Source organism: Canis lupus, chromosome X (assembly GCF_011100685.1).
Source record: "Canis lupus familiaris isolate Mischka breed German Shepherd chromosome X, alternate assembly UU_Cfam_GSD_1.0, whole genome shotgun sequence".
Taxonomy (NCBI): Eukaryota; Metazoa; Chordata; class Mammalia; order Carnivora; family Canidae; genus Canis; species Canis lupus.
The window spans coordinates 76,741,834-76,769,764 of NC_049260.1; the positions used below are offsets into that span (position 1 = coordinate 76,741,834).

Here is a 27,931-nt window from a genome sequence, read left to right on the forward strand (position 1 = left end):
CAACGTGCAAATCAATTAATATAATCAATCACATCAAATATTAAAGAAGAAAAATGATATGATCATGTCAATAGAGCAGAAAAAGCATTTGGCAAAATTCAACACCCATTCATGATAAAAACTCAGAAAACTAGGAATAGAAAAAAATTCTCTAAACTTAATAAGGAGTCTCTACAGAAATTTACAGCTAACATAAGGGTAAGATGCTAAGATCAGGTACAAAGAAAGGATATCCCCACTCACTATTCTTGTTTAATATAAAACTGGAAGTCCTAGCTAATGCAATAGGAGAAAAAAAGGAGATAAAGGTAGACTGACAGGGAAGGAAGAATTAAAACTGTAGTTGTTCACAGATGACACGATTGTCTATAGAATATCTCAATCCACAAAAAAGCCCTGGAACTAATGAGCAATTAGCAATTTTGCAGGATACACGGTTAATACGCAAATTTCTATTTTTTCTTATATACCAGCAAAGAAAAATTGGAATTTGTAATTAAAAACACAATACCATTTATATTAGTACCAACATTAAATATTTAGGTAAAAATCTGCAAAAATATGTATAAAATCTCTATGAGGAAAACTGCAAAACACCCATGAAAGAAATCAAAGATCTAAATAAGTAGAAAGATATTCCATGAGGATGAATAGGACAGCTCAAGATTTTCAAGATGTCAGGTCTTCCCATCTTAATCTATAGATTAAATGCAATACCACTCAAAATGCTACAAGTTATTTTGTGGATATCAGCAAACTGATTCTAACGGGAAAAAAAAAGAGCCAAAATAAGCTAAGTGAAAAACAAGAACAAAAAAAAAAAGATCTGTGTCCATGATGATTGAGATAGACAAGGAATAGATCATGCCTGGTCCCCAGGCAAGGTGTATGCCACTGTGAAAGTTCACACGCATGTTTGTGGGAAGTAGGGGGTAGGGCTGGGGGCAGAGATGTAGTTATGATTAATCAGCACAGCTGCTTCTATATCTCAGGCTTAACAATTGGGGATTATTTGAATCTGAGATTTAGATTTCAGGGGTGTCAGGGTGACACAGGTACTAGTGCAGTCAGTGATAGTGGAACCATGGCTGTTGCAATCTGTTAGACTGTAATCCATTGTAGGATGAACTAAATATTGCTTAACAGGTAGACATAGGTCAGTATCCCTTAATCTTTTAATCATTTTTCTTTCTGACTTTAAAGGTGAAATTTAATCTATTTGAGTTGGTATCCTCACCTGTTACATGAAGGTTCTAATAGTATATTTTGGTAATATCCCACTATTGTTATAAGTTAATACACTTGAAGATTTTAAAATAGGGCCTTTCTCAGTTCAAGAAATGTTAATGAATAATAGTGCCTGTTCTCTAAATAAATTCACAATAAATTGTTCAACAAGTATTTTAAAGTCTTACAACAAAATCTCTCAGCTATTGATAGATCCATCCCTCTGTCAGAAAGATTTTGGAATCAAGATTCTACCACATCCATAATTATCAGAGGAGCTTGTGCCAGGATGATTTTGACTATATCTGTAAACGTTTAGGATGAGACTGAAACCATAAGTAAAGGTAGCGTCCACAAGAACAGGGATTTCTTTCACGATTGTTTCTACTCTGATTCCAGTGCCTAAGATAAAAGTATTCATTTGTATTTCTTGAATTAATGAAAGGCACCAGAGACTTTAAGAAAGTGAAAGAACAGTTCAGGGAGGTAAAGACCTTCACACACACCCACAGATCCCAGCAGAGCTCAGACTCCCTTCTTCAAGCCTGGCATTCAACCAAGAGGGTATGCTATGGAACAAAGAAAAAAATGATCCACAATTCAACTAAAGCCATTTAAACAGCACAGTAAAAAGAAGCCCTCCTCTGATAATTGATATCCACTGTCAGTCCAGATACTGTATAGAATCATCTCCAGATATTTTTATCACCTAAATATTGCACAGTTATAATAAATGCTTAAAAACAAAACTTGAAATGAAAATATCTGAAAATTCCTGGAATGAAATTAAAATATCTGAAAATTCCTGGAAAGAATATGGTTCCCTTTTCATCCTCAAAAACATCAGTGATTTTCAGCAAATGGGGACTTTCTTCAAGATAAACCTCAAAGGCCACTGCAAAAATCTCTTCTTTAGAAAATAGAGACGGGGGTTGCTGGAGAGGGTGGTTATAGGGGTAAGAGATGAGCCCCCAAGGTGATCTTCCCAGGGGTTCAAGGCTAAGTAAAGTAAGTCAAGGGGAATGGACTTTATCAACATGGTGAGTAAATTCAGTTCCTACTGCTGTTGTCAACACATTACTACATTCTTGGCAGCTTAAAATAACACAAAAGTATTATCTTACAGTCCTGGATGTTGGGAAAACAACAAGGATCTCACTGGTCTGAAATGAAGGCGATGGCCAGGATTCATTTCTCTGAAATGCTTTTGCCTTTTCTAGCATCAGGAAGCTACCTGCATTCCTTGGGCCTTGGTTTTGTTTCATCTTCAAAGCCAGCAATGCTTTCTCTTTCTACTTCACTGTGACACTGACCCTTCTGCCTACTTCTTCCACATCTGAAGTACCTTTGTAATTACACTGGCCAGGAAGAGACCCAGCATATTTTTATTTTAAATTCAGCTGATTAGTAATCTTAATTTCGCCAACAATCTTACTTCTCCTTTGCCCTGTGACATCACATATTTACAGGTTCTGGAAAATAGGATATGGACGTCATTGAGGGACCTTTATTCAGCCTATCACAGTGAAAGTGCCATTTAATTGGGTTTAAAATGGGCACCAGCAGGTTTGTGCTCAACCACAGTGGAGCCTAAACATGTTGCTCTGTTTGTGCCATGGAGCACAGAAAGGAAGGGCTCAAGACGACAGGAAGGATGTAAAGGTAAAGAAATGAGAGGATTCAAGAACCACCAGGCTTCTGTCTTGGGGCAGTAGGTACAGGATGACGCCTTCCTCCAAAGTGTGGCTGGGGAAACTAGACAGGTGTGTATGGCAAGTGGCTGAGATCCAAGCTGGTTCTAATCCCTGCCACATTTCCACACTGCCGAAGATCGTGAGAGCTTGGATGGGACTGCAAGAGACTTGATAGCCCAGTTGAAGAGGAGCCAGGACCAGCCCGGCACCGGGCCACGGGGGCAACAGACAGGAAAGATCGTATGACCCAGTGCGGGTCCTGATAGGGAAAAAAACGGCCCTCCTTCTTGGGCAACTAACTGTGAGGACCGCGAAATGGCAAAGCATGTTACCGTTTTTTTTTTTTTTTAATAAATTAATTTTTTATTGGTGTTCAATTTACCAACATACAGAATAACACCCAGTGCTCATCCCGTCCATGTTACCGGTTTGAATGAGGCGGGGAAAACAGCAGTGTGGCAGAAAGAATGGGCGCAGAGCAGTGGTTGGTTTGCTCAGGTTACAGGTGTGTAGATCGCCTTCCATTAGAAAAGGCGCAGTGGTGAGGCCTCCATGGGAACCCCCGCCCACCTTCCTCCCTTCCGTGGCCCCGCGAAGCAATGAAGGAAAGGGCCACCCCAGGACCTCCGGGGCAGTCTGGGCTTAGGTCGTCTCTCCCCTTGCAGCCTGCTGTCCTGACAGCCCCTCGCCCACCAGCCTCGAGTGAGGGTGGCGGACGGAATGGGGGAGGGGGGCAGGCAGACGGTGAGCAGTCTGGGGGCTCTCCCACACCGAGGGGCGGTTGATATCCATCCGCTGCTGCCTGCAGCGCACTTTCTCCGCCCTTCCCCCCCCCCGTCCCCCTCACCCCCGGTCTCTCGATGCTAGCCCCCACCGCTAACGGTCCCCCGGTCCCACATATCGCGGTGCCAGCAGTGAGGGGGTGGTCGCCGCCGAGGTCTGTCTGCAGAGGCGGGCTGCTGTGAGCCCGCCCCTTAGGCTGGGGCTCCTCCCGGCCCCGCCCCCTCTGGGTCGGAACTAGGGTGGGCCGGGGAGGGGGCGTCGAGCCCATTCGTGCCGTATCCCTCCGCCCCCCTTCCCGACACCCTCGCCGCGAGCGTTTCGTGCCGCATCCTGCGCAGCCCCTGCCCAGTTTGGTGCGGCAGCGCGGGGGGGGGTGGGGGGGGGCGGGACGCCTCTTTGCAATTGTGGCCGCACGCAAGGCGGTGGGAATCCGGGTGAGGAGCTCTGAGAGGAGGGGGAGCCCAACGACCGGCACCTTGAGCCTGTGAAGGCAAGTGGGGCTGTCGTGGGGTGGGGGAGGCGGGGAGGCCCCCACTGTCGCCCGCTTCCAGCCCTCCCGGACCCCAGACCCTGGCAGCCTGGCAAAGAGGAGGCGACCCGGTCGTAGCTGGTGCCTGAGAGAGGTGCGCAGCGCCACGGGACCCCTGGCGAGGAGAGGCGACGACCCGCGCGGGCCGGGCCCAGGGCACGGGGCTGGCCGGAGAGGCTGGCTCCCTCGGATCCTGTGGAGACGAACTGCGCCCTCCACTCCGCAGCCACCTTTCCAGGGACCCGCGACCCGCCCTCGACGGTGCCTGTGCCGGGGGAGAGCTCTGGGGGGAGGCTGCCGAGGAAGAAATGGCGGAGCGGGTGCTGGGGTGGGGGGCGCCCAGGGAAGCCGCCGGGGCGGGAGAGGGGGGCGGCGTCCGAGCGCTGTGCCCCGCTGGCGGGAGCGGGTGGCGGGTGGAGTTGGCCACTCCGGGCCCTGATTCTGGAAAGGGCCCTATTGGGCCCGCGCCGCGGGTGCCGTCCCTTACCACAGGCGGCTGATTGATGCCAAAGTCTTCTCTCTGCGCGGTAGGTCTGGCGGTTTCGTCCCGCAGGGTGCATCTGTAAAGGAGAGGCTTCAGAAAAAGGAGGAGCAGGACAATGGCCTGGATTTCTGGAGGTGTGTGTGGAGCTGGGGGCGGGGGGCGGCGGTGGGCAGCAGCCACAGTGTGGAGACCCGAATCGGGGTGGGGTGACTGCGACCAGAACAGGTCAGGCATCCAGGAATACCTTGTAAAATTCTTCTTTGTATTAGCTTTCTAAGCACTTCCCTTGTCTTCCTTCCTCACCTCCACCCAAAATTTGTGGCAGGAAAAGATGGACTAGGAGGTGAGGGTGAGACAGAAGAAGTAATTGCAAGTGCCACTGCACAACCTTTTTCTAGAATATGCGGGCACCCTTCCCCCAATTTATGCTGCGCAAGGCAGTGGGATGTGGTACACCTAGTGGTGAATCCTTAGAATTGGAGAAAGGAGCTATGTGAAGAGTGTGACGTCAAGCGATGTCCTTGTCTGCAACTCTGAAATGGAGAGCTTATGTAAAACTAGAATATTCTACCAAGAGGACTCTGTTGAAAAACCAATATTGGATTCCCATCCTTGGTATTTGTGGGTTCATCCAGAGCTCACTTGCTACCATGGTTTCCTGAGTGTCATGCTTTTTCATCTGTTTGTCCCTAGGCCTGCTTTAAAGCTGCTCACTTCTGCAAGGAAGGGAAGGAGGAAGAGACTGGCTCAAATCTCTGGAGGTTGGTGTGAAGGACAGCAATACAGGGGATAGTTTCAGAACAAGATCACAGCAGGTGTCTTTGATCCACTTGTATGTGTTTGATCCATGTCTACTCTGCCAGATTTGCACATTGCCACATCTCTTGTCCATTTCCTGCACGAGGTATTAGGAATTTTGGGGTAGGTGTGGATTAGGTTGTGACTGGAGGAGAAGACCTGAAAACAGAGACCAGTAGACAGGAAAAATTAGACAAATTAGAACTTTAAACAGAGATATGTTTACATTAGGCATCAGTGTGTCGGTTAACTAAGCAGTCAGAGTTCATTTTCTCCTGCATGTTTACATTTCTATAGGACAGCCTTCTCTCTGCTATAGGGCTTAATACCACTGAAAGAAAGTAAGGAGGAAGAAATTGCACCATATCCCTGCAGGTGGTATGAGAGTGGGTACAAATTTGGGTGGGGAAGTGGAGATAACACTGGTCTAAGAGTGATTAGGGTCTAGCCTACAGGCTCCTCAGCCTCTCCTGTTGGCAACCCCCTTTCCTACTAACCTCACACCTGTTTCATAGCAGGCAAAATAATGTGGCCACTCTGGGGGTTAATGTGTGGGGTGAAGTGAGGGTGACAGAAATACTTTCAACTGTTTTACTAAGCACTCAAGGTCCAGTCTCTCTGTGTGAATCGCTGCATGGAGTGATACAATTGGAAGATAGTCAAAGCCCCATGTCATTTTTCTTTACCTAGATACACCTCCAGTGGCAGCTCTAGTGGTGCTGGAATTGCTGCTGACCACCACCCTCAACAGGTCTGCACCTACCCAGGAACATCCACCATCCCCCAGCTTGGTTGTGCCTCTTCTGCATTTTGTCTGTGATATTGACTGAGGCTAGGCTTCGGAAGGAAGTTGATTGACTGCTGGACTGGTGATTGATTCTAACATTTGTTTCCAACTGTACTACGTGAATCACTGAAAGAACAGTGTGAAGATATAAAACTGTGAGAGGTCTGTGGTAGAGGCTGAGACTAGGATAGAGTTACTTAACTGGGCCTCCTCTGTAACTTACACCATGACTGGGGCTGAGATTGAACCTTCTGCTCAGGCGAAGCCTGAAAAGAAGGCTGGAGAAGAGGTTGGGGGTGGGGCTGAAAGAGAGAATGAAGTCCCATTGGTGGTCAGACCCAAGGTTAGGACCCAGGCACAGGTAATGTCTGGGGCAAGGCCCAAAACCGAGTCGAAGTCAATGCCTGGGGCAAGGCCCAAAACTGAATCGCAGGCAGTGGCTGGGGCAAGACCCAAAACTGAATCACAGGGAATGTCTGGGGCAAGGCCCAAAAATGAGTCCCAGGCAATGGCTGGGGCAAGACCCAAAACTGAGTCCCAGGCAATGGCTGGGGCAAGGCCCAAAGCTGAAGCCAAGGCAGTAGGGGGAGCACGTCCTAAGACTGAGGCCAAGGCAATCCCTGGGGCAAGGCCCAAAGATGAAACCCAAGCTTGGGCCCAGACTGAGTTTGGGGCAGAGGCAATGTCACAGACAGAGAGCTTGGCCCAGACCAATGCTGTAGCGTGGCCACTTGTCAGTACTGATTCTGGGTCAGTTGCTAAACCTTTGGCCCTGTCTGTGGATAGGGAACTGGTCAATGTGGACACTGAGACATTTCCTGGCTCCCAGGTTCAGACAGGAATCCAACCCTGGTTTGGAACAGGGGAGGAAGCTAATATGGGGTCTTGGTGCTATCCCAGGCCCCGGGCCAGAGAGGAAACCTCTAATGAGTCTGGATTCTGGTCAGCAGATGAGACCTCTACAATGTCTTCTTACTGGGCCGGAGAAGAGGCCAGTATCAGATCATGGCCCAGGGAAGAGGCCAATACCAGGTCCAGGCACAGGGCTAAACATCAGCCTAACCCTAGATCCAAGCCCAGATCCAAGCAAGATCCCTATATTGATTCTTGGTCTGGGTCTGAAGAGGAGTCTGGCAACCCATTTTGCTTGTGGGCTGGAGAAAATACCAATAACTTATTCAGGCCCAGAGTCAAGGATGAGGCAAATATGAGGTCCAAGCTCAGGACAAAGAGAGAGGACTTTTTTGAATCTGAGTCTGAAGATGAGTACTATAAGGAGTCTTGGTTTTTGCCTGGAGAAGAGGCAAATAGTAGATTTAGGACCAGAGACAAGGAAGAGCCTAATGCTATCTTGAAGCCCAGGGCCCAGAAAGATGTTAATAACAGTGGCAGGGTCAAACAAGAGCCCAGGTGTGAAGAGGAAGTAATTATTGGGTCCTGGTTCTGGGCAGAGAAAGAGGCTGGTATGGAAGCTGGGGCTTCTGCCATCTGTGAATCCAGACCAGGGGTGGAGGAGGGGGCCATTGGTGGATCCTTGTTCTGGACTGAGGAAAAGTCCAGTTTGGGAGCTGTGGCCAGAGAAGAGGCCAGGCCAGAGTCTGAAGAAGAGGCCATATTTGGATCCTGGTTCTGGGATAGGGATGAGGCCTGCTTTGACCTAAATCCCAGTCCTGTATACAAGGCTAATTCCAGATTCAGACATTCAGCTGAGGAGGAACTTAAGACATCATCCAGGCCCCAAACTTGGGAAGAGGTCACTGTTGAATTCAAACCTGGTCCTTGTCATGGAGTTGGCTTCCCATCTCCAAGCTCCTTTAGAATTCCTGAAGAAGCAGCATCTGTATTCTCTGAAATGTTTGAGGGAAAGCCCAAGCATGCAGAATTTACCTCAGAAGGGGAAGAGCAGGAATCTCTGCTTCAGCCTGATCAGACTGAACCTGAGTTCCCATTTCAGTATGATCCATCCTACAGGTCAGTCAGAGAAATTCGGGAGCATCTTAAGGCCAGGGAGAGTGCAGAGCCTGAGAGTTGGTCCTGCAGCTGCATACAATGTGAGCTTAAAATTGGTACTGGAGAGTTTGAAGAACTCCTCCTATTAATGGACAAAATCCGGGATCCTTTTATTCATGAAATATCTAAAATTGCAATGGGTATGAGAAGTGCCTCTCAATTTACTCGAGATTTTATTCGGGATTCAGGTGTTGTCTCACTTATTGAAACCTTGCTTAATTATCCTTCGTCCCGAGTTAGGACAAGTTTCCTGGAAAATATGATTCACATGGCTCCACCTTACCCAAATCTAAACATGATTGAGACATTCATATGTCAAGTGTGTGAGGAAACCCTTGCTCATAATGTGGGTTCCCCTGAGCAGCTGCTTGGATTACGGATGCTTAGACACCTCACTATAACTACTGACTATCACACACTGGTTGCCAATTATATGTCTGGGTTTCTCTCCTTATTAACCACAGGCAATGCAAGAACGAAGTTTCACATTCTGAAAATGCTATTGAATTTGTCTGAAAATCCTATTGTGGCAAAAAAACTATTCAGTGCCAAAGCTCTATCGATATTTGTGGGTCTCTTTAACATAGAAGAGACAAATGATAATATTCAAATTGTCATTAAGATGTTTCAGAATATCAGTAATATCATAAAAAATGGGACTATGTCCTTAATTGATGAGGATTTCAATCTTGAGCCGCTTATTTCTGCATTCCATGAATTTGAGAAGTTAGCTAAGGAACTACAAGTCCAAATAGACAATCAAAATGATCCTGAGGTGGGACAACAAAGCTAATATGAATAACCACCTGCCTTTGATCAGCCTTATGTTCCCAAAGAGCCCTGAGTAGTGCTTTGGTTTTCAGAGTCTGGTTTATGTTGTAACTTTATATTTTAATGCTGATGTTAACTTTGTTCAATTCTTAATTTGAGCTGGATCATTTTGTGGATGCCAAATGAATATTAGAGCTGAAAACATATTTGTTATTTGTCTTGCTGTCCAGATTGCAATATTTTTCAGTATTAAGCTTCCAATGAACTGAGTCACCTGTGCAAGCTACCCTGCTATTTGTTGTTTAAACATATGGTTCTCTATTCAAGTCTGTGTTTTCAATAAAGGTCTATGTGAAAATTGGAAGAAGTGACCCTTAAGTTTGAAATCCAGGTACAGATACATTATGCACACTTACAAATATAAATAGTAGTATGACAAACACCCTCATTGAAAAAATCCCATTCCTGGAGTTTAAGAATGAGATTTCTGCAGGCTGTGGTATTTGAGAAATGCTTCAGTGAAGAAGGACCCACTTAAACTCGTCACTAAAGTGTAGGATAAGGTCATTCTTAGAAGTGAGCTGTGGTGACGTGAAGAAAAGGTGTAATTGGAAGGCCTGTCCCAGTAGCAAGGATGCACCCTATCTATCTGGAAGAGGTAAGGCAAGTTTAGTGAGGGATGCAGCTGAAATGAGGCCAGCTCAAAGAGCTAAGTCAGGCAAATCTGCACATTTTACAACTAGTACCAACTCACACTCTTTCACCCAAAGAATGAAAGATGAGAGAGTACAATAACACAAATTAAATGGAGTCAGGAATAAGATTTCCTTTGTGATGATCCTAGTCCAAGGAAAGTAGTAAGGAAACACCATGGTTTTAAAAATGATCTATTTATTGTCCTGAAGTGACACTGATGCTTTTATGTCCAGTGAAACAGAAGAATGTGATATCTATGGAAAATTAGATTCCATTTTAAAATCTTGTATGTAAGTAGACAATTTCTATGTAGTTTCAATAAGTCTAGAAATTTCATACACTCTATACTCTAGAATAAAATACACCATATTAAAAATATTTTCAGAGACAAGCACTGGGAATATGCAAAAATTACTAAAACAGGGTTTTTTAAATTTTAATATGCATATATCTAGTGCCTCAAGTTATTACATATTGGAAAGGAGACAGTTACATAAAAGGTTGTGCTATAAGGGTTAAAGGAATGTTTAGGGATAAAAACATTTAGAAAAGTTGGAATGTTTTAGAGTGGCAATTACATTCCAGAAATAGTGGTGATGATTGCATGGCATCGTGAATATGCTTAATGCCACTGAATTGTACATTTTAAAATGGTTAAAATGATTTTTAGGTTATGTGTATTTTCACAATAATAAATAGATTATACCACACCTTCAGGCAAGAATTCCAGAAGTTAATAATAGGGTTGGTTTAGAGAGAGAATCCAGACTTCTCGAAAACATATTTTTAGACATGGTGAAAATGGTATTTGTTTTGTCTAAGTATGCTAATTTTTGAAAAGGTAAAATTATAACTTGTAATTTAGAAATGATTAAGCGAATGATTTTTTTTCAACACAAGGAAATGCTAAGAATATGAAAAATGGTTGAGGGGAATATGTATACATACAGAATATAATATAAACAAAACGTATATTAAATTTCATACATAGAAAATAAATGTTAGGATAAAATTGCTGAGTTGAATACAGAGCTAGTTAATATTTTAAGGAAAATCCATTGTAGCCATTGATGTTATCTGTCCACCGAATATAAATCATTTCCGTAACAAACAAATTGTCTACAAGTTAAAATCAGCTTCTCCGTTTTGAAAACTTTAATAGAAAGCGAAGCCCAGCACTGCACTGGAATAATAGCCAGTAACCTGTGCTGTCTTTAGCCAAGTTTTGTATAATTTTTCTGAACATGCAAAGTGGTTTTGTTTTCCTACCCGATTCTGGTATGCAAGGTCTACCGAGGTAGGGCAAAGTGGCAGTTTTGCCCACCTTCACAAACCACAAGCATTAACAGGGGTCTTCCTGGTAGTGGACATTGGAGTTTGAATGTTTTGCTTATCAATACTTTTCAAGACATTCTGCGTGTGTGTGTGTGTGTGTGTGTGTGTGTGTGTGTGCCTGTGTGTGTGTGTTAATGTGTCGCCCGAGTATCATACAGAATAATAAAAATCCTTTCGTCTCCAATCTCCTCACCGAGTATTCCTCACCATCCCTGTGCTCCTAACAGAGCAAGGCCCAGGTCTAGCATTAGGGCTGGCAGCTCTGGCTCCAAATCCAGTCTGCCTTCAGCTCTCTATCTTCACCAGGGACCGGAGCTTCAGATTCTTCGAGCAAGCATCTCAACCTCAGGGTCAGAAGAGTCCGCCATTCGTGCTGCAGGGCTGTGGCAGACAAGCTGACTGACCGCGCGGTCACGTGAGGCTGGTGGTGGGTCACGTGACCACGCTCTCACTTGGGCAAGCACAGGGGTGTGCAGCGCGGACAAGGCAGGAAGGACATACACTTGACGAGTGACAGACTACAATTTGAGAGGAGCGGTAGGATGTTGTGGTGGGTGGGTGGGTGTCCCTGGGTGTCCCTCCATGCTGCACTAACTTGGAAACGAATTTCTCAGGCGACCAGAATTACAGCGTTTGTTGGTAGAGGGCACAGCCCGTCAGCCTATTGCCAGCGTCTTAGCCGGGTTCAGTCTTTCGCCCAGGAGCTCAAGAGGCAGGAAGTCATCTTGTGCGAGGCGGACGTGGAGAGAAGCAGCGGTTGCTGTTGGAGGAGGTGGGTGCGAGGCCGGGGAAATGGCATCCGTGGCAGGTGGTGGCTGAGACTATTAGGTGTGGGGGCCGGAAGTGCCTGGGACCCTCCTGCTCTCTGCTGTCTCCTGCCCTCTGAACACCCCTCCCCCACACCTAGCCTCCCTGCCCAGCTCTGTGTGACTCTTTCTATTGTGGGTGAGGGAGGTGGACACACGGAGGGAGGTGGCTACAGAGGAGCCCAGAGAGAGGAAATGGTGAAGTGACAATTTCTGAACTCAGGCGCTGGATCTGGAAAGTGGTTGTGAGAATGGTGTTGGGGCCTAGGGCAAGCTGCCCCAAAATGTGCCATTTGGGCATGCGGATTATTTAGAGCTGAAAATAATTGAGGCCCAAAAGATTGAGGAGGAAACTTTGACCTTCCCCACCAACTACCTAAAAAGAATTTAGGTTGAGAACCTGCTCCAGGAAGAGAGCTACCACCATAGATAACTACAGTATGATATCAACTAGGGGTGGTTGACAGGGAGGAATTTAGTAAAGTATGTGTTAAAATTCCTTTCTATGCCCCATTGTTTCTGCATGGCCCCACTAACATTTGTTTACCAAAGTTTAATTCTTTCCTGTTTTGAATTGCGTTCCTTCCCTTTGAAGTCCCAAATCCCTACCCTTTCTCTTAGTTAGGTATGACAAACTTGCCTCATTTTTTTGACTGTCTTTGGAATCTCATGTTTATGTGGGTTCCCTCTATGTGTGAAGTTAAATTTTATTTTCTCCTGTTAATCTGTATCATCAATTGGATTCTTACTCCAGCTAGACAAATCTTGAAAGGTACAGAAAAAAAATTTCCTCAATAATGGGAACTGTGAGCTACGCTTCTTTCCTCTCGCCTGTTGGCACTCACTCTCTACTGCCTATCTTTCTTCCAGACATTGAGGATGGCTGAGACCAGATCAAGATTGGGGGAAGGTGCAGGATAAAGAGGCAGGGTTACATCTGCCTTATACTTCAAGGTTCCAGGTTCTAAAAGATGCAGGAATATAATGAACCACAATCTGATCAGCTCTAGGGAAGGGAAAGGGGAACAGACTCAGGAGGAAGGAACCTAGATGCTTCAGGCCCTTTACATGGAATTTCTTATTGGGGTACCACCAAGTTCCTTAACTCCCAAGATGATCCTTGGATCTTAGCCCCAGGCAGCAGCTCCTTCCCATCGAGGAGCACAGAAGTTGCTATTTGATCTGAGGCTCCCTACCCCTGCTGTCCTGAGCCTCAGAGGCAGTTTTTTCTGGGAACCACTGACAGAAACCATTTTATGGATGGTCTCTATGTTTCCCTTTGTAGACACTTCGTTCTCTTCCTTGTGATTTGTTCTTTGCTCATTTCTTTTTTTTTTTTTCTTTGCTCATTTCTTAGGGCCTTTTCTTTTGGTCTCATCCTGGGTACCTGCCCTTGGTAAATCCTTGACATTTTGGTTCCCTTGATGCATCCACTGGCTACAGATGCAGTTTAAGAAGGCATTGCCAGGAAGTAATGAGTTTTCCCAAGCCCTGTTATATCCTTATTTTATATTCAGTGTAGAGTTGAAACCATGCTAAGTTAATACTTCAGGCCATCCTGTTTACATTCAAAAGCTAGGATTGAGCAGTGGGCATGTGGGGTAAAATTACAGAGATCAAGGCCTGGCACTACCTCCTCCTCTCTTCCTTCTTGCCTGCTTGGTAATAACAAATATTCTCTTCCCCCCTCTTTCCAGAACTATGATAATATAAGCGTTGGGTCCATTGTTCAGATTATAGTCTTTCTCCTCAAGCTCTGTTTTCCCGTCTGTGTGTTTTTAGAATTTGACAAAAGAGAATACCTCAAACATAGTGTGCTATAAGAAAGAATATATTTAACCTTTATCCCTGGTTCCTGGCACAGAGATTCAAGAAACCTACATATTTCTTGAATGATGGGAGTGTATTTGTTATGATAACGTGACTTTTGGTGGGCCCCTAGATAGGATCAGGATGCGGGCTGGTCACCAGTAGGACCAACCCTGTGACTAGAGTTGGAACTTTAAGTAAGCTGGAATTCTCAGAGAGAGGAGGAGGGCTGGATTTTAGGTTCAGTCATGTGGCCTGTGATTTAATGGATCCTATCTGTATAACAAAACTCCAATGAACACTTAGGGCTCCATGGGGCTTCCTGATTGGTAAAAACACTAATACCCAGGGAGGTTGATGTGGCATGACTCCATAGGAACAGGGCTTGGAAGCTGTGTGTCTGAGACCCTTCCAGACCTTGTTCTATATGTATCTTTTATAATAAAACTGTAATTCCAGTATAGAACTTTTAGTGAGTTCTGTGAGTTCTGGTAAATTATCAAACCTGAAGGGGTCATGAGAGACCCTAAATTTATAACTGATCACTCAGAAGTATGAGAGGCCCCCATGACTTGTAATTGATCTGAAATGGGGCAGTATTGTTGAGGATTGAGGACTGCACCCTTAAACCTGTGGAGTCTGATGCTAACTCCAGGTAGTTGGTGTCAAAGAATTGATGTCAGAACAATGGTGTCACATGTCCCTATTTTTAGCAGCCATCCCTAGATTAATATCTGTCTCTGATCCTATGTATCATATATAAACAAGTTAAAATGAAGGAGGCAGAGGCCACCAGTATATTATGGTTGAAAAAAAGTAGCATGTGTTTTTTGTGGCAAGCTGCACAATTCAAATGATTTTTAAACTTCTCTATACACATGATGGGATGAGCACTGGGTGTTATACTATATCTTGGAAAATTGAATTTAAATTTAAAAAATGAGAAAAAGAAATAAAGTTCTCTATAATTTCTATATATTTTTTAAAATTAGAGCTCCCTCAACCAAGTATTCCTGTTGGGAGTGCTGTTATTTGGGGAACTTCACATTGTGGCCTGGCTGGATACCTCTAAGTCCCATGTGCAACTTGAAGCAGATACTTAGCCAATTAATACCTGTGGATTTTTTCAGTCTTGGCCAAAGGGTGGGGTAAGTGTGATATGTGTGTTTATGTGTGTGTGTGTCCCCAAGTATGAAGATGATTATCTCTGTTCTGATCACTCCTTGTGTATGACTTTTAGGGGAGAGGATCATCCATCAGTTTTTTCCTGGGGTGTAATTGAAGTAAAAACCTCATCATTCATATGGCCCTTTTGTTTCTGCCCCTTTTCTGGATTAATATTATGGGCTATCTCAAGTAATACCACTTTAATATCATTAAAATGTCACTTGACTTGAAATGTTGCTGCCTGGGGATAAAATTAGAGCAGATTTGTCATCACTCCAGTCATGAAAGAAAGGTATCTTTTTATAGTACAGCTGGACTGTTATCACTTACTGGCACTCTACTCTGCCCCTAGTTTTAAAAGAGCAACCTTCAATGGAATATCATCTATAAAATACTATCAGGTTCTCTATGGAGAGTGTCAAGGCCCTGCACCCTTCCATACAATTCTACCTTTCTATCTCCATCTCCCAACACATTCTTCCAAGTCAGGGCCAGGACTAGAATTAGATAATGACACAGTTTAAAGAGGCAGTCACTCTCAGATGCTTCACACTAGTCTAAGTCCTTCTCCACTTTGCCTGCACTCAACCCACATTGGACTATCTGCTTTTGGCCAACCCAACTATACTTTGTGCTTTACTCCTTCTGTGACTTTCCCCACACTACTCCATCAATCTTTAATGCTCTTGTAACCATTTCTGTGCCTGTGGGAACATAATCATCCTTTTAGGCTCAGTCTCAAATGTTAGGGTTTGAAGTCTTTCTGATACCCTCACCCTTACTCTTTGCATGATGGTAGGAAGTAATCCCTCCATCCTTTATACTTATATAGTATTTTATTTGGCCCTGTTTTAGCATTTGTTACTTTATATCATATATTGGAGTCTTTTTTAATTTTTTTTTATTTATGATAGTCATACAGAGAGAGAGAGAAAGACAGAGACATAGGCAGAGGGAGAAGCAGGCTCCATGCACCGGGAGCCTGATGTGGGATTCGATCCCGGGTCTCCAGGATCGCGCCCTGGGCCAAAGGCAGGCGCCAAACCGCTGTGCCACCCAGGGATCCTATTGGAGTCTTTTTTATGAGTAAGATAGAACTATTGTTGAAGGACAGGTAGATAGAAGAAGAAATTTGAAATCTAGAAGTATGAATCAAACCCGTCTGACCACAATGCTTGAGCCTTTTACTACTTATAATAGTAATTATAATTAGTAATTATTGTTAGTGTTAAGGTTTATCAGGTGCTTTGTAAGAGCCAGATACTCTTCTAAGGGTTCTAAATGTATTAACTTATTTCATCTTCAAAACAAACTTATGGAGTAGGTGCTATTGTTGCTTCCATTCTACAAATGAGGAAGCTGAGGCACGGACTGGTTAAACTACTTACCCAAGCTCACTGAATTGGTTAACACAGTTGCTGAGATTCAAACCATGGTAGGTGGAATCTAGAGCTGGTATGCGTTAGCATTATACTATATCTATATTCCTCTAGTGCTAATTATCAGTAAAAGCTGCCATCATCACCATCCCTATCTTCATCATCAGATTTTGTTTCTTAAAGCCTGTGGCAAAATACTTTATTCATTGTAAAGAAACTTAAGTTTGAGTGTTATTAGACTTCTTGTCCCTTATCTCCTTCTTCCTGTGTATCAACCTACTCCAGCTTTTCCTTCCTTCTCAATTTAATGGTCCCTCATGGTCCATCATTTTTACTACTCACCTATCTCATCCTCTAGTGCCTGGCAAAGTCTCAATTGATAAATCCTAAATATTCACCTCTTCTTATACCCATGTTGCTTAGTGCAGTGCACCTGGGGAGAGTTAACCAAATTTTTCCAACTGTTGACACTATGAGTTTGTCCTTCTTGACCTCACTACAGTGCCCTGGATTGAAAGCAGACAATCTCTAATGTCTACATTATGGATATTTCACAAGAGTGCATTTCACACAATGACTCTCTGATCTGAAACTAACTGAGCTCAGGTACTTAATGTACTTCTGAGCTCCTTAGATAAGGAAAGGCTTGGGTTTTCTGCCGGAAGCTTTCCTTTTCAATATAGAACAGAAGCCCATCACAGTTGTCAGACCTCTAGCGATCATTAGGCAAGGTGTTTGGAATCTACAGTTTTCCTTTCACGTGGAAACACGAGTTTCTGACACAGGTTTTAAGATGTAGGTGCTCACTGGCAGGCAAAAGTCAGGAACTATTGCTCATTGAAAAGTGGTTTTGTGCCTGAGCATACATATCATTTAGGATTTTTCTATTTTCATATAACAAGGAACTCAACTAAAACAAACTTAATAAGGAAATTATCATCCACAGATTGGAAGTATTGAGGCAGAGCAGCCTTGATGGTTGTTTGATTCAGCTATGGACTCCACTTTTTTTCCATCTCTTTCTTCTGCTATTCACAATATCAACTGTTCTAAAGCTAGAACCTTGGTAGCTGCAACACTTGCAGGTGTCGAGCAACTTCCTGAGAAAGAAAAGGAGACAAGCCTTCCTGATGGCCTTTTCTTATGAGTGAGGGCACTTTCCTCAGAAGTCCTTCTGCAGGGATCTCTGGGTGGCGCAGCGGTTTGGTGCCTGCCTTTGGCCCAGGGCGCGATCCTGGAGACCCGGGATCGAATCCCACATCAGGCTCCCGGTGCATGGAGCCTGCTTCCCCCTCTGCCTATGTCTCTGCCTCTCTCTCTCTGTGACTATCATAAATAAATAAAAATTAAAAAAAAATAAAAAAAATTAAAAAAGAAGTCCTTCTGCAATCTTCCCCTAATGCCTGATTGAGTAGAGTTATATCACCACCCCTCCCTGAACTAGGGAGTACGACGGGGATGGATTACCCCTCGAGCAAGCCGACTCACCCCTGGAAGTGGGATCAGCCCCCCTTTGCTACATGACTACAAGGAGCGGGGAGGCAAACATGGCATTCTTCTAGTAAGGGGCTATGGTAAGCAATACAGTATACAAAATACTGAGGTTACAGTGACAAAGAGCACAGTAGCAATATCTCATCAGTTACGACCACTAAAAGCCACCATAGAGTTCTCACCTATTCTTTAAAAATATTTTATTTATTTATTCATGACAGAGAAAGAGACATAGGCAGAGGGAGAAGCAGGATCCTAGGGAGCCTGATGTGGGACTCAATCCCAGGACTTCGGGATCACGACCTGAGCCAAAGACAGATAGATGCTCAACCACTGAGCCACCCAGGCACCCCAAGTTCTCATCTATTCATTTTGAGTTTCCACAGCCTATCTCATAATATGACCGGATCACAATTTTAAAAGGAACTAGAAAGACCTGATACATGCAGGTGTTTCACACTATCAGATACTTCCTAATTTAGTGTGCACGAGAATCCTGTGAAGTAGTTATAAACAGCCTTTTATATAGACATTAAGTACTTTTTCCAACATGACACAAATAGTGAATGGTAAAGTCTCTCTTCAGTTTTTGCCTGGCTCTAAAGTCTGGCCAAGTTCCAGAGTAGAGCCTAGAAGACAAAGATCTTACGCTACCATCCAGGCGCATTTTAAAAAGTGCTTTTGGAACTCAGAAACTGGCCATTCTAGTCTAAGGAAGCACTTAGTAGTATAGTGCAGTGCCTCTTGGTGGTGGTAGTGGTGGTGATAAAGATGACTTTTTTCCTCCCAGGGTTAAGTCACAGTTGCTCAGACCTCACCACCAAGAACTTTGATTTTGGAAGTCTAACTCTAATCTGCATTGGATCCAGGTTATGAACTTAGGGGCTGAGATGCCAGGTTCAGGGAACCATATAAATATTTTATACCTGGGAAGGGAAAGAGCCAGTATTTACGAAACAGCTCAGTTTTCAAGGGCAACTTTATTCCAAGATCGAATATACAGCTAAAAGGAAGAGGACAAATGCTGTGTTCACTGGTCTTTAGCTACCCCATTAAAATCTATAGGCCAGACTTCCAGGTTCAGTTAGGACATGTAAAGAACTTGGAAATCATTGCTCCTGTACTTCTAAACAGGAAATAAAAAGCTGAACAAACTGAGAATCAATGACTTATCTTAGGCCCATAAAATAACTGAGGTTACAGGGCAAATAATCACCCCAAATTCTGGAGAAAAGACAAATCTGGAGAGGCACAGCCTATCTCTCCTTACATAGAACAGAAAATGTTAGAAATATAAACATGTGAGAACACTTAAATGGTAATTTTGACAAATTGCTAGAGACTGGATGTGGAATAGTTTGAGAGTGAGAAACCCCATAGGGACTTATAGGCTTAGAGATTTAGTGGGCTTTACCCTCTAGGAATTCCAGCAAGTTCTCACAAGTGAACATCCCAGAAAGATCCCCATGGCTGTGGGAGGGGAAAATACACTCTTGTGAATATACCATGAACCATCTCTGTGATAAAGGCCTACTAGTGAAAAAGTCTTTCCCTGAGCCTTATCTCGGCTGAGGAAAAGGCATTCTTCCTATCCAGCCCACTTTAGCCTTCCATTCTTACATAAGGAAGAGAAAGAAGCTAAGAAACACTTGTGAAGGTAATAGCCTAGGGACACAGGCCCACAAAACACTGATTTTTAATCATAAGATTATAGAACACTTGCTTTCCTCCACACATTATCACATTGCTAACAAGCCTCCAATGTCATAACAGTAGAGTATAGCTAAAGGAGTTGCAAGAAGTAGACTCTGCAAGGAGTAATTAGGAAAGCCCAAAGTTTGGAGGGGAGATAAAAATAAGGACACGAGGAATTTGAAGACCATAGCACTTAGAACTACAGCAAACATTACCCACAGCCCAACTACTAATCAGCAAAACTTAAAACTTCTTGCTAAACGTCTGTTCACCTCAAATCCTATCACCCAATGCAACATATTCAGTTTTTTTTAAGTTTTTATTTATTTATTCATGAGAGACACACAGAGGCAGAGACACAGGCAGAGGGAGAAGCAGGCTCCATGCAAGGAGCCCAATGCGGGACTCCATCCCGGGTCTCCAGGATCACGCCCTGGGCTGAAGGCAGCGCTAAACCGCTGAGCCACCCGGTCTGCCCCATATTCAGTTTTCAACACAAAATTATAAGGCATGCTAAAAAGAAAGAAAAAAGCCCGTTTTGAGGATACAAAGCTAGCCATCAGAACCAGACTCAGATATAATTCAGATTTTGGAAGTACGTGATAGGGAATTTAAAATAAGAATGCTTAATATATTAACAGCTGTAATGGATAAACTAGACAAGTGTGTATGGCAAGTGGCTGAGATCCAAGCTGGTTCTAATCCCTGCCACATTTCCACACTGCCGAAGATCGTGAGAGCTTGGATGGGACTGCAAGAGACTTGATAGCCCAGTTGAAGAGGAGCCAGGACCAGCCCGGCACCGGGCCACGGGGGCAACAGACAGGAAAGATCGTATGACCCAGTGCGGGTCCTGATAGGGAAAAAAACGGCCCTCCTTCTTGGGCAACTAACTGTGAGGACCGCGAAATGGCAAAGCATGTTACCGTTTTTTTTTTTTTTTTTTAATAAATTAATTTTTTATTGGTGTTCAATTTACCAACATACAGAATAACACCCAGTGCTCATCCCGTCCATGTTACCGGTTTGAATGAGGCGGGGAAAACAGCAGTGTGGCAGAAAGAATGGGCGCAGAGCAGTGGTTGGTTTGCTCAGGTTACAGGTGTGTAGATCGCCTTCCATTAGAAAAGGCGCAGTGGTGAGGCCTCCATGGGAACCCCCGCCCACCTTCCTCCCTTCCGTGGCCCCGCGAAGCAATGAAGGAAAGGGCCACCCCAGGACCTCCGGGGCAGTCTGGGCTTAGGTCGTCTCTCCCCTTGCAGCCTGCTGTCCTGACAGCCCCTCGCCCACCAGCCTCGAGTGAGGGTGGCGGACGGAATGGGGGAGGGGGGCAGGCAGACGGTGAGCAGTCTGGGGGCTCTCCCACACCGAGGGGCGGTTGATATCCATCCGCTGCTGCCTGCAGCGCACTTTCTCCGCCCTTCCCCCCCCCCGTCCCCCTCACCCCCGGTCTCTCGATGCTAGCCCCCACCGCTAACGGTCCCCCGGTCCCACATATCGCGGTGCCAGCAGTGAGGGGGTGGTCGCCGCCGAGGTCTGTCTGCAGAGGCGGGCTGCTGTGAGCCCGCCCCTTAGGCTGGGGCTCCTCCCGGCCCCGCCCCCTCTGGGTCGGAACTAGGGTGGGCCGGGGAGGGGGCGTCGAGCCCATTCGTGCCGTATCCCTCCGCCCCCCTTCCCGACACCCTCGCCGCGAGCGTTTCGTGCCGCATCCTGCGCAGCCCCTGCCCAGTTTGGTGCGGCAGCGCGGGGGGGGGTGGGGGGGGGCGGGACGCCTCTTTGCAATTGTGGCCGCACGCAAGGCGGTGGGAATCCGGGTGAGGAGCTCTGAGAGGAGGGGGAGCCCAACGACCGGCACCTTGAGCCTGTGAAGGCAAGTGGGGCTGTCGTGGGGTGGGGGAGGCGGGGAGGCCCCCACTGTCGCCCGCTTCCAGCCCTCCCGGACCCCAGACCCTGGCAGCCTGGCAAAGAGGAGGCGACCCGGTCGTAGCTGGTGCCTGAGAGAGGTGCGCAGCGCCACGGGACCCCTGGCGAGGAGAGGCGACGACCCGCGCGGGCCGGGCCCAGGGCACGGGGCTGGCCGGAGAGGCTGGCTCCCTCGGATCCTGTGGAGACGAACTGCGCCCTCCACTCCGCAGCCACCTTTCCAGGGACCCGCGACCCGCCCTCGACGGTGCCTGTGCCGGGGGAGAGCTCTGGGGGGAGGCTGCCGAGGAAGAAATGGCGGAGCGGGTGCTGGGGTGGGGGGCGCCCAGGGAAGCCGCCGGGGCGGGAGAGGGGGGCGGCGTCCGAGCGCTGTGCCCCGCTGGCGGGAGCGGGTGGCGGGTGGAGTTGGCCACTCCGGGCCCTGATTCTGGAAAGGGCCCTATTGGGCCCGCGCCGCGGGTGCCGTCCCTTACCACAGGCGGCTGATTGATGCCAAAGTCTTCTCTTTGCGCGGTAGGTCTGGCGCATTAAGAAAAGGGCAGTTGAGTGGGTACATTATGAAGACATCAAAATGAAATGTTTATCCACCTCATAATACAGTATATGCCTTCCATACTTCTATTTTGCACCCTTAACTGGGTGCAAAACCCTTTTTGTTTGTTTTTTGGGAGCATCTTACTCTTTATTAATGGAAGGCCCTGGGTCACTTGGAGCTGGTGTACTTGGTGACGGCCTTGGTGCCATCAGATACAGCATGCTTGGCCAGCTCTCCGGGCAGCAGCAGATGCACCGCTGTCTGGACCTCCCGGGATGTCAGTGTGGTCCGGCCCGAGTATTGGGCCAGCCGGGCAGCCTCGCCAGCCAGCCGTTCAAACACATCGTTCACAAATGAGTTCATGATGCTCATGGCCTTGGAAGAGATGCCGATGTCCGGGTGCACCTGCTTTAGCACCTTGTAGATATACATCGAGTAGGTTTCCTTGCGCCGGCTACGCTTTTTGGACTTCTTATCGCCAGAACCATGGCCCCTGCGGCCCCCGGACTGCGGCTGCAAGGAAATGACAGGAAGAGGAGTAGATCACCTTTTACTGGAAGGGTCCCTGTAAGGAAATAGTATGGTATTAATTCACCTTTCTCTTCCAGGATCCTTTTTTTATTTTCCAACATTCCATCCCACTTTAATATGTTGAGGTGTGGGAATGGGTCAGAATAGAGGGGAATGTTTTCTGATGGGTCAATTTAGAACCTATGACATTTATGCTTCTTTTTTTTTATTTTTTTATTTATTTTTTAAAAATTTTTTTTTAATTTTTTTTTTAATTTTTATTTATTTATTTATGATAGTCACAGAGAGAGAGAGAGAGAGGCAGAGACACAGGCAGAGGGAGAAGCAGGCTCCACGCACCGGGAGCCCGATGCGGGACTCGATTCCGGGTCTCCAGGATCGCTCCCTGGGCCAAAGGCAGGCGCCAAACCGCTGCGCCACCCAGGGATCCCTATACTTACTTCTTGATTCTTCAACAGGTGGTGTTAGGACCTGAATTCTGGGAATCTATTAACCTGGTATTTTCCTGCTGTTGTCAATATATTCTCTTGGTGTTTTGCATTCATGCTCCTCCTCCTTTTTTTAGGATGTGACTCTTCTCCAGCTAAAGACCTGTTGTTTGGTGGGAAGGATAGAAGTCCCTGAGGATCCCTGCTGTGTGGGCTGGCTGGCATAGGTTGCAATGAGGTAGGGTCTATGTATGCATGGGGAAAAGTAAGGGGCAGGGGTATGCAAAGATGGTATTGAAATAATAGTCACTATTACCTTCACTGATGGCTCTCTAAATACAATTGCCTACAATACACTATCCACTCTTGCATCTCATTTTGTTCAGGGAACGAGATGTGGTCTCTGCTGGGAAAATGACAGAACTAAAAATTGGGAGGAAGTATAATGAGACAAGCTGCTGGTCTTAGGGGAATGGATGCAGAATCATTTGGTAGGAGCAGACAGGGAGACTTTTAACTTGGCCTCAAGTAAACAGATATACGTGTTAGAACACTTGTCATGGGTGTTGGGCTAGCTCAGTCTCTTCTATTTTTTTCTCTTTTGCCTTTTTATCTATTCTTAAGTTTGTTTCTTTATAGGTTCCTGTAGAAATTTGTAGATAGTTGTCCACTTTGAATTAAGCAAGAGAACGAAACTATTCATTTGGATCCAAGGTGAGTGTAAGCATGAGTACTCCTATTGATTGGGGAGGGAAATAGGCTTTTGGCAAGTAGGTAAGACCAGATCATATCTTGAAGCCATTTGTCTTCCAACTTTCCAGACACTTCTATCTTCACATTTGTTTATAGGAAATGGGAATAAGTTAAGCCAGGATTTTGCCTATATGGTAACTGATACCCAGGAAATGGCATGGCAAGCCATGAGGAGGACCAAGGAGGCTAGAAACATTATATAACCAAAGTTTTAGGTTTGGAAAGGCATATATTAGGTTTAGAATCCAGAGTATATGTCTATTTACCAAATACTCAAAATTCCAGCCCTCCTGTATACCTCCTGTCCATAGGTCAGCCTGTACATCAGCTATAGGGCTTATTGTTCCTGGAAGTAAGAAAGGGGGAGAAAATTGCACTAGATGAGTATGGGTTTGTGTGAAGCCTATCTGGGGATAGACCTGTAGAGTATAGTGGTATATACCAAAGCGGCTGGATGTTAGGCTCTTTCACTTTCAGGAAGCTTTTCCATTATCACTGCTCCAGTGTGATATAGAGAAAACAGTGTGTTAGTGCCTGGGCAGTACATTGTTGGGCATTAGGGGGAGTGTGGAAGGGATAAAATGAGGTAGCAGAGTTTTCTACTATTCTACCACACAATTCATCTTTATTTTCTCATGCCTTATGTGGCTATCTGCATAGAGAATCACAGTTGGAAGTGACTTAAAGCTCATTTTCTTCCACCTCAGGTTCATCTCCAGTGGTGGCTGTAGTGGCCTTGGAGTGGCAGATCATCACCTTCAACAGGTCTGCACTCAGGAACCATCATCTTCACTCAGGCTGAATGCCTCTGTCTTCTCTCTGTATCATTCACAGAGGCTGTGTGTTGGAAAAGGGGACTGTGTGACTGCTGAGCTGATGACTAACTCTTGCTACAAAGTTTATGTCTGACCCAGTCAGAGTGTTGAGACATTGACCTGCAACACAAGAACCAAGGCCAAGATTATACAGGGCTATCTGTATAACTGGTCTTCAACCATGACTGGGGCTAAGAATGAGGGTAGAAACAAAGCCAAAACTCAAAAACGGGCCAGTTTACAAGCTGAAGCAAAGAGGGAGGCTACTGGCGTAGTCAGACCTGTAGCCAAGACCCAGGACAAAGCAATAGCCAAGCCAGGGTCTCAAGCTGATGCAGCGGCAGCCATGAAGGCAAAGTCTAGGAACAAGATTGTTACTGAGAGAAGGGAAAGAGCCCTGGCAGATTTCAGTCCCAAAGCTAGAGATGAGGCCACTAAAGTATCTGGGATTTGTTCTGTGGCTGAGGCTAATGCTGAGACCAAGTCCACATGTAAAGATAAGGCTGGTATTGGGACCTGGTTTTGGACTGGGGAAGAGGCTAATGTTGGTTCCTGGTTTTGGGATGGAGAAGAGGCTAGTAATCGTTCGAGTGCTAAGGATGAAGGTAAAGCTGGTATTGGTTCCCCGTCCTGTGCTGAAAAGTTAGAGTCTGTGGCTGAGGCTAGCTGCAAAGCTAAGCAAGGGACTGAGGAGGAGGAGGAAGAAAACGTTATTGGAAACTGGTTTTGGGATGGAGATGAAACTAGTTTTGACCCTAATCCTAGACCTGTGAGCAGGATAGTTAGGCCCCAGCCTGTGGATGAAATTAATGAAAAAAATAGGCCTAAGGACTGGTCTGAGGTAACTATCTGGCCTAAAGCCCCTGCTGTAACTCCAGCAGTGTTAGGATTTAGATCCCAAGTCCCATTTGAGACAAAGCCTCCTTCATATATTGTCCTGGCCTCAGCTGAGGAAAATGCCCATTCTTTGCCTGTGGCAACAACATGCCCTTCTAGGAGCACTACTTCGTGCTCACAGCCTGTCCCAGAGTACCCATTTGGTTCTGACCCTTGCATCCAGACCATAGAGGAGATTAGACGCCAAATCAGGATCAGGGAAATGAATGGGATTAAGCCATTTGCTTGCCCTTGCAAAATGGAATGCTACATGGATTCTGAGGAATTTGAAAAACTTGTTACCTTACTTAAGTCAACTACTGATCCTCTCATTCATAAAATAGCTCAAATTGCAATGGGGATCATTAATGTTCACCCCTTTGCCCAAGAGTTTATTAATGAGGTGGGTGTCGTGACGCTTATTGAAAGCTTGCTCAGTTTTCCTTCCTCTGAAATCAGAAAAAAGGCCATAATTACTCTGAATCCCCCTTCTGGGGATGAGAGACAACGCAAGATTGAATTACATGTTAAGCATATGTGTAAGGAAACCATGTCTTTTCCCTTGAACTCACCGGGACAGCAATCTGGATTAAGGATACTAGGGCAACTGACTACTGATTTTGACCATCACCACATTGTTGCCAATTACTTTTCAGAGCTTTTCCACTTGCTATCCTTGGGTAATCGTAAAACCAGAAATCTTGTTTTAAAAGTACTTTTGAATATGTCTGAAAATCCAGCTGCAGCCAGAGACATGATCAATGCAAAGGCCTTAGCAGCTTTAAAACTCATCTTTAACCAGAAAGAGGCAAAAGCCAATCTCGTTAGTGCTGTGGCCATATTTATTAACATAAAGGAGCATATCAGAAAGGGTTCAATTGTAGTTGTCGATCACATGAGTTATAATACGCTGATGGCCATTTTCCGTGAAGTTAAAGTAATTATTGAAACAATGTAAAATGAGCCAGAAATAAGATAATAAGAAATAATAATAATATTAGTCTTTGAACAATCTCCAAAGTCTAATTGGCTCTTCCTAAAGAGCCTTGCATAATGTTTTGATTATTACAGTATGTACATTATAAATTACATCTTTAACATGATGTTACCTGCCACAGTCTCTAGGTTTGAGCCAGACCATTTTTGAGATACCAATGAATATTGCATTGTAACCTGAAAACATCTGTTGATTTTTATCTTGTTTTTTTTTTATCTTGTGTAGATGGGTAACTTTAACATTTTACTTAAGATAGTGAACCAGTTCATCTTAAGTAGGCTAACTTGTTCATTAATATTTGCTTAAATCCATTTGTGGCTTCAAGTGGCAAAACTGAAAAAAATACTGAATATGTAATCTCGTTGCAGAAATAAAGCATATGTACACAAAAAGATAACTAACAGCACTCACATACATCCATACACCTACACATTCATTGCTGAATGTGCACTCAACTTGTAAAGAAGGCAGGAGTTGCTATAGGCTGTTTGATATAAGAGGAATTACTATTTTTCACTTATTCTACCTTCATCAGATAACTCATGGTAGAAATTACAACTGCTGATGCAAGCTGAAGAGAATGTCTCAGTGTGTGAAAATATTAGGTTATATGCTTTGAGGTTTTTCAATAGTTAAACTAAAACAAGATCATACTGTAAGTACTGTTTGTAACTTGCTTTCCCCCCCCAACTGTATATTGTGAGCATCTTTCCATGTCAATAAATGTGCTTCTGTAACATATTTTTGAATCATTTAATGTTTCTTTGCTATTAATGATTAGCACATAGTGCCCCAGTGTTTCATTGCATATCCCTCTTAATAATATGTACATATTTTTTCTTTTGGGAAAACAAGAGTCTGGTATTCTGCAACCTGCCTCATCTTTACAATTATCTTTCTAACTTGGTATTATGCAGATCTGCCACAAGATTTTTACTTAATAGCTTCATTAAGGTACAATCAACATATATTGATCCATACATATTTAAAATATACAATCTTAGGGCTCTTGGGTGGCTCATTTGGTTAAATGACTGACTTTTGATTTCAGCTCAGGTTATGATCTCAGGGTCATGAGATCAAGCCCAGCATTGGACTCCACACTGAGTGTGGAGCCTGCTTAAGATTCTCTCCTCCCTTTGCCCCACCCCTCTGTGTTCTCTCTAAATAAAATATGTATAATTTAATACAGTTTCACACATAGGTGAAACTATCACCACGGTCGAGATATTGAACATCAACCCCCCCCCCAGAATTTCTTCATGCCCCTTTTAATCCCTCCCACCCTTCCCCATGTCTCCCCACCGCCAGGCAACCACTGATTTGTTTTTTGATAATATAGAATTGTTTTCATTTTTTGTAATTTTATAATTTTATACAAATGGAACAATACAGAATGTATGGGGGGAGTGGTCAGAAGTGTATGGCTTCTTTTACTCGGCATAATTATTTGAGACCCATCCATGTTGTTACGTGTATTAATAGTTCATTGCTTTGTATTTCCGAGTAGTCCACTATATGGTTATATCACAGCTTATCCGTTTACCAGTTGATGGAGATTTTGGGTTTCCAGATTTTGGGCTATTACAAATAAAGCTGCTATGGGCAT

General features: G+C 44.9%; 3 protein-coding genes across 4 annotated transcripts; 2 read left to right on the forward strand and 1 right to left on the reverse strand.

Annotated features, from left to right (window-relative positions):
* The first annotated feature begins 6,340 nt into the window (after positions 1–6,340).
* GPRASP2 (G protein-coupled receptor associated sorting protein 2) lies at positions 6,341–9,447 on the forward strand. The gene has a single exon (XM_038587939.1). The coding sequence runs from the start codon at positions 6,529–6,531 to the stop codon at positions 9,103–9,105; it is 2,577 nt and encodes an 858-aa protein (XP_038443867.1). The 5' UTR covers positions 6,341–6,528; the 3' UTR covers positions 9,106–9,447.
* Positions 9,448–11,494: 2,047 nt separating this feature from the next.
* Positions 11,495–27,063, forward strand: BHLHB9 (basic helix-loop-helix family member b9). 2 transcript variants are annotated; one of them, XM_038587940.1, is made up of 5 exons: positions 11,495–11,651; positions 11,729–11,886; positions 23,019–23,119; positions 23,521–23,595; positions 24,342–27,063. In XM_038587940.1, exon 5 carries the CDS (start codon positions 24,631–24,633, stop codon positions 26,281–26,283), a length of 1,653 nt encoding a protein of 550 aa, XP_038443868.1. In that variant the 5' UTR covers positions 11,495–11,651; positions 11,729–11,886; positions 23,019–23,119; positions 23,521–23,595; positions 24,342–24,630; the 3' UTR covers positions 26,284–27,063. The 2 variants fall into 2 exon arrangements, with proteins under 2 accessions (XP_038443868.1, XP_038443869.1); XM_038587941.1 differs by lacking the exon at positions 11,729–11,886 and having other exon boundaries at positions 11,517–11,651.
* On the reverse strand, positions 22,067–24,421 carry LOC119868326 (histone H2B type 2-E1-like). Its single transcript, XM_038588822.1, has 3 exons — positions 24,391–24,421; positions 23,901–23,980; positions 22,067–22,435 (listed from the first exon to the last, which is right to left on the reverse strand). The coding sequence occupies exons 1-3, from the start codon at positions 24,419–24,421 to the stop codon at positions 22,091–22,093; spliced, it is 456 nt and encodes a 151-aa protein (XP_038444750.1). The 3' UTR covers positions 22,067–22,090.
* Positions 27,064–27,931: the final 868 nt, after the last annotated feature.